Raw genomic sequence first — 6,218 nt, 5'->3', positions numbered from 1 at the left:
CCGACGGTAAGACCCCCGTCGGATCTAGGGTTAGTAATTTTTTTTCCAGTCCATCACATACACCTTAAACACATAAAAATTTTGTTTCTTTTGCAAATTCTAGTTTTTAACTTCATAATCATAACAAGTTATCATCCTCACGCATTCTATTTTGATTCAAATTACTAAAACTTACTATAAAATACAATGTGTATTACAAAGTGTTCTCACAAATTAAGCACAAATACAATGTTTTGTTCTCTACAATGGATGAGAACTTAATTTAGCTCACACTCAAGAACCACTCACCACAACCCAAATTATACTTAATGTGAAATACTAAAAACTCAAAGGTTGTGTGTGTTCAATGAGTGAAAAACAAACTAAACTCAATATGAAAATCTGACTTATAGATATGATAAACAATAAACAAAATAAATACAAAGCTAGAATTGAGTTTAGAAAAACTTCTCTAGATAAACAATAAACAAAATAAATACAAAGCTAGAATTGAGTTTAGAAAAACTTCTCTAGAACAAGAGAGATGGAGATGTGAGCTAGAATTGAGTTTAGAAAAACTTCTCTAGAACAAGAGAGATGGAGATGTGAAATTGAAAGCTCAAATCAAAGTTGATCTCCTCTTCTTGTGAAAAAATCTTCACAAACCAAACTTCTAAACAAACACTTAAACAATCTTAAAACACCCTTTTAAACTTGTTTAAAACTCTCTTGATTACACATAGGTTAGAAGGTATGATGTATATATATATGATCATAGAACAAGCCCCAAAACTAAGAGAAAACCAAGGAAAAAGATAAAAAAACGAAAACCTAAAAATCTGGAAAAACTAACCGTTAGAGGCCGTCAGTCGACTGATGAACAATATCAGTCGACCGATGAGCTGACAGCTCACAGCTCATCGGTCGACTGAAGACCTCATCAGTTGACTGGTAAACTCATTAGTCGACTAATAGTTTATCAGTCGTAAAAATAGAAACTTTTGGAGTTTTCAGACGAGTTTATCAGTCGACTGATAAGATCCATCAGTTGACTGATAACAAGTTATCAGCCAGAAACAAACAGTAAATCTGATTTTCAAACATCTTTTAAAAATAGCAAATAAATTTTAAAAAATATAAAACTTTGGGGAATGCTTGTAAACATGATAGTGAACCTGTTACAAAAAGAATATTTGGAATTGCACTTCCCAATAGTGAAAACTCATGATTTTTCAAAACTAGTCCAAAACATGAGAATTAAATATACATGTTTTTGACAAAATGTTTTAAACAAACTTTTAAAACTTTGTAAAGTGGTTCTATAGACTTGATAAAAGATATAAACTATAGTTGTTAAGTCTATAAACCAAAAGCACAATATTTTTTAAAATACAATAGAATATGAAACATATAAATATGAATATGAATGTATATTTGTTTCATATCTATATAACTAAACTAAAATAACTTATCCACATGAAAACAAACATATATGTATATAAACATAAATTTATTTGTTTGTAAAAACTTTGTTTGTGGATAAAACCTAAAACGGATAAACTCATAAAATATGTGTGTGTATATGATATTGAACTTTAAAGTATCTACACACAAGTATAAAGCCTAAACTAATTATACCCAAGCAATTGGTCTTCAACTATGTTACCCGGGTACTTCAATAATGAAGCCGTACCCGTACCGGGCACGTACCCGATACTTTCCCGTACCCAAACTTCATGGACACTTCTTGAATATATGCATGCATTTATTAAACATGTACTCAATTATACGATATATGTGTTAATTTAAAACACTTGTCAAATACTTCCTGGACGTAGAACTTACACTTCACATCCGTCTTTTGAAACTAATGAAATACGGGTCGGATTCATTTCAGTCCATACCCAAGTTTAAAACTATATAGTTAATGGATCGTTTAGATGTCTAGTAAAAAAATGAGTTGTTTACAATTCACGATAATCAATATGATAAAAGAAACTCAAAAATATGTCGGAATTTTAATTCTAATGTGAAGGGGAAAAAATTTATCATATGTACAGTATTAATACAATATATATATGTAGTCGTGTCTCCGTACCTTACATTTTACAGTTTTGCCGTGTCCCGAACCCGCACCCGCACCCGTACCAGTACCCGTGCCCGTTTCCATGCAAATTAGGTCTTCAATAAGCTATTCTTAGTAAACTTTGTGGATGAAACTTGATCTTGAATTTGTCTTGATGTGCAATGGCTTCATACCGATATTTCGCCAACCTCCATTTGATGTGATCGTTTAGGCTCAATCCATACAACCTCCGACACATTGTTTGTCTAGAATACCTAATAATAAAACACAAACACTAGACAAACAATATTAAGAATTATTTATAATCATCAAAACAAAATTAGGGAGTAGGCTCATAAACATGGGGCCAACAAAACATATATTATATGTAATTTAATTCATAATCTAGAGCCAACTAAATTCAAATATAATCAATAATAATTAAAATCTATGGTACAAATGAGCTTATTGCTAACTTTAGCAATTTATCAAAATTTTATAACTCTCATATACTAGCTTCTGGAGTTCCTAATAATTTATGATAAGGCAGGAGTTATATGAATTTATCAAGCCCAAAAGTTGACTTTTATTCTTCAGTTTGGACTTGTTTGCAAACAGAGTAAATGACATGGTTTATACGTAATTATCCTATTCATATATGATCCTAGATTTCTCTGTTGGGTTTATTTACAAATCTTTGTGGCTTTTAGGCACTTAGAATGAATTCTTAGGTCACAGATCTCTATCCTCCATTCAAGAAGGTTTATAAGCAAAGTTAAAATAACTTAGGGGGTTTTGATAAATTTTCCTCCCTTTATTTATTTATTTATTTTTTTTCTACACCATATCATCTTCCTTCTTCCTTTCTTTTATCTTTTTTTTCTTCTGTTCCTCCTCTCTCTCTCTCTCTCTCTCTCTCTCTCTCTCTCTTCTCCCCCCCCTCTCTCTCTCTCTCTCTCTCTCTCTCTCTCTCTCTCTCTCTCTCTCTCTCTCTCTCTTTCGGCTAGACAGTCTAAGGCCTCTCTTTCTTTCTCTCTCTCTCGCCATGGAGGTAGGAGGGCGACAGGGGATCACCGACAACTAGGAGCGACCGGCGGCAAGACCCTCGCCAGATCTAGGGTTAGTAATTTTCTTTTTCAGTCCATCACATACATCTTAAACACATAAAAATTTTGTTTGTTTTGCAAATCCTAGTTTTTAACTTCATAATCATAACAAGTTATCATCCTCACTCATTCTATTTTGATTCAAGTTACTAAAACTTACTATGAAATTTAAAAGTGGGTTATACCTCAATTGATTGGGATATTGATTTGTTGCCTTGGTCTTCTTTTCTCCCTTCACAAGCTTTTTATTGATTCCAGAGGGTTTTGTTGAGGATGAGAGGATATTCTTCGTTTTTTTTTCTTTGTCTTTGTGGGTTTTCTTTGATTTTTCTCTGTTTTATCATCCCTCTGTTGAGGAGGTTTCGCTCCAAGCATCAAATGACTTTTAGCCATTAAAACCCTAACGTGGCTGCTAAACAAGAGCTGGGGGTGAAATTCCAAAGAAACCCCTAATTAGTTTTCCTTAATCTGTATTTAAAAAAAAATCTCCATTAATCCAAATTTAAAGCACTAATTACATAGGTTACTACACTAATGATTCTGTGAAGTAAGTAGGTAATCTTTTTGGCAACTCTATCATTAGCTCTATCATCCTTGTGATCCATCTAAGTTCTAAATTCTATTCTTATGCTTTAATGATTGTTATATCTTTATGAGATGGATTTGGTCTTGTAACTATTTCCTTAGTCATAATTATCTTTTATGTAACGGACAAGAATGATTTATCTTCAGCAGAAAGTGGAAATGGGGGTAGTTAATGTGTGTGTGTGTGTGTTATATCAATTAGGATTAATCTTTAGTCACCTCTAAACTTTTTATTAGCATTTAGATCACCAAAAGTTTGAATGGAATTCTCTCTCCATTATTTGTGCCGAAAAGATCACATATGCTTTTGTATGCGTTGGATATGCACCCTTTATAATACAGATACAAATAACATAAAGATAACCCCCTTTGCACATTGGATGGTCTAAGCGCCGATAAATGAGCTTAGGGATGATAAGTAGCTAACCCTCTATACCACAGGTGTGTATTTGATATTAATCCTATTGATTGTACCAGGAATGAACTACAGTGATCTACATGTTATTGGGTGGTATCTTCAATGCAGATCCAAGTTCTTGTGGTCATATATGCTTAAAAGGGTCTTCTGTGTATATACCGCTTAAATCATGTGTATTTGCAAACTAAGCTCCAAGCCTCAGTATTTGCAGAATTACCCAAAATTATCAACTTCGCAAGCAAGCAAAAAAAAAAAAAAAAAAAAAAAAAAAAAAAAACAAAAAAAAAAAAAAAAAAAAAAAAAAAAAATCAACAAATCATCTCCTATGTTGGATATGGTTGAGTAAAAAATTGGCTATTTTGTTGATATTTTTACGTTGTGTCTACAAATTAGCCTATCGAAGTTGTTGATTTGTTGATTTGGAAGGATATCCTTTTCCCAATTTGATGATTCGGGAGTAGTTTACAAATATTGAAATTGGGGGTTAACTTTGCAAATATGCATGACGAAAGCAGTATGTATTTACAGAAAGACCCTACTTAAAAATCGTAAGATTTGTCTGATACACCATTCTACCTTACCGTTACACGAAGAAATATCATAAGAAAACTAATTCCTGAAAATGCCCTAGGTGGAGATCGAGTGTCAATGTGAGCGCGTGGACCCTGCATCATCATTGCTCAGCTTGGCCGATATCTGGCTGCGAAATAAACAAATTCAAAGAACGCAGGTATCACTCGGCGCCTCAGCCAAGGATTTCGTTTTGGTGTTGAACTACAATTGCAAGACTCCAACCACTTGAGAATGGGTCTCCAATTTTACATGGCTTTTATAAAGTCTTCCTTTAATTTGATCATTAAAATCTTGTTGAGAAACTTGATATATGCTTCTGAGAGAACATTTGTCTTCATACTCATTCAGATTTGTACGGAGTAATCTGTGCAATTGAGAAGGATATGATAATGGTTGGGAGCAATTAAGAAGGATATGATTATAGTTTACTTAACGGAGGAGGTGATCTATAATAGAATAAAATGAAAGAATAAAATTTATGTATATGATCACATATATTTGGGATAAAGGCTTTATTGCTGTTGTTGTACTGAATAATTCTGCACAGTGATTTGTCAACAGGTGAGATTGATGTATTTTTGTTCATATTTGTGAAGAATAATTTACATTTGTTCTTATGCTTAAAAGTGGCTATACTATTGTCACTGTGATAAGGGTTTAGTTATTGTTCCATGCTTTGTGTTATCCTAAGAAGAAACATATATACCCTTTAAATTATTGGTATTTGCAAAAATACCCTCTAAAAGTTAGTATTTGCAAAGCTACCCTCAAATCATTGACTTTGTGAAACCCTAAAATTAACAAATCATCTACTTGGTGCTAAACATTTTGCTATTTTGTTGATAATACTTACACTGCGATGATTATTTTTACATTGTGATTACAAAGTACGTTATCATAGTTGATGAGTAAATGCTTTGATGGTAAATTTGTCCTAAATTGATGATTTGAGAGGTAGGTTTGCAATTATTGAGATTTGGAGGGTATTGTTGCAAATACCTATGATTTAAGGGGAATATATATGAATAACCTTTTTTTCCTTCAGATTATGGGTGTTAATATCAGCTAGTAATATGAGTATCAATACAAACAAACATAAATTACTACCGATTTATGGGAACAGTAATAGGTGATTTTTATCTTGTACTGAAAAATATTCACTTGCATTTGTTTAAAAAATAAGATAAAAACTCAAATGTATACATGTAAACATTTATTAAATTCATTAATCAAATTTAGTTTCGTGGATCAATATTAATCATCAAATTATTAGTGTTGTCAACATTTATTAATTTTTTTTGATTATTTTAACAGTATTTAAATTTGTTATTGAATATTTTATTTCTTTAAAATTATGATGTATACTTTGTTGTTCACGAAAAACAGTTTTGAACTCATAAATTTCTCGAAAATAGCACAGAACATTGATTTTAAAATACAAAGAAGACTTAAAAAATCATCATATGTGCAAAGACATAAATTATGAGAGGTT

The 6,218-nt window shown here is 31.9% G+C and overlaps 1 protein-coding gene across 2 annotated transcripts in view; it reads left to right on the top strand.

Moving 5' to 3' along the window:
• Positions 1-5,369, top strand: part of LOC109849890 (E3 ubiquitin protein ligase DRIP2-like) — a 13,771-nt gene extending 8,402 nt beyond the window's left edge. For both annotated transcript variants that reach the window (XM_020419775.1, XM_020419774.1), the window contains exon 8: positions 4,785-5,369. In XM_020419775.1, coding sequence (XP_020275364.1) covers positions 4,785-4,955 — 171 coding nt within the window. In that variant the 3' untranslated portion in view covers positions 4,956-5,369. The remainder of the gene's footprint in view (positions 1-4,784) is intronic.

This window comes from Asparagus officinalis, chromosome 7, assembly GCF_001876935.1.
Source record: "Asparagus officinalis chromosome 7, Aspof.V1, whole genome shotgun sequence".
Classification (NCBI taxonomy): Eukaryota; Viridiplantae; Streptophyta; class Magnoliopsida; order Asparagales; family Asparagaceae; genus Asparagus; species Asparagus officinalis.
Note: the sequence above shows the minus strand (reverse complement) of the source record. Positions and strands in the feature narration are given on the sequence as shown.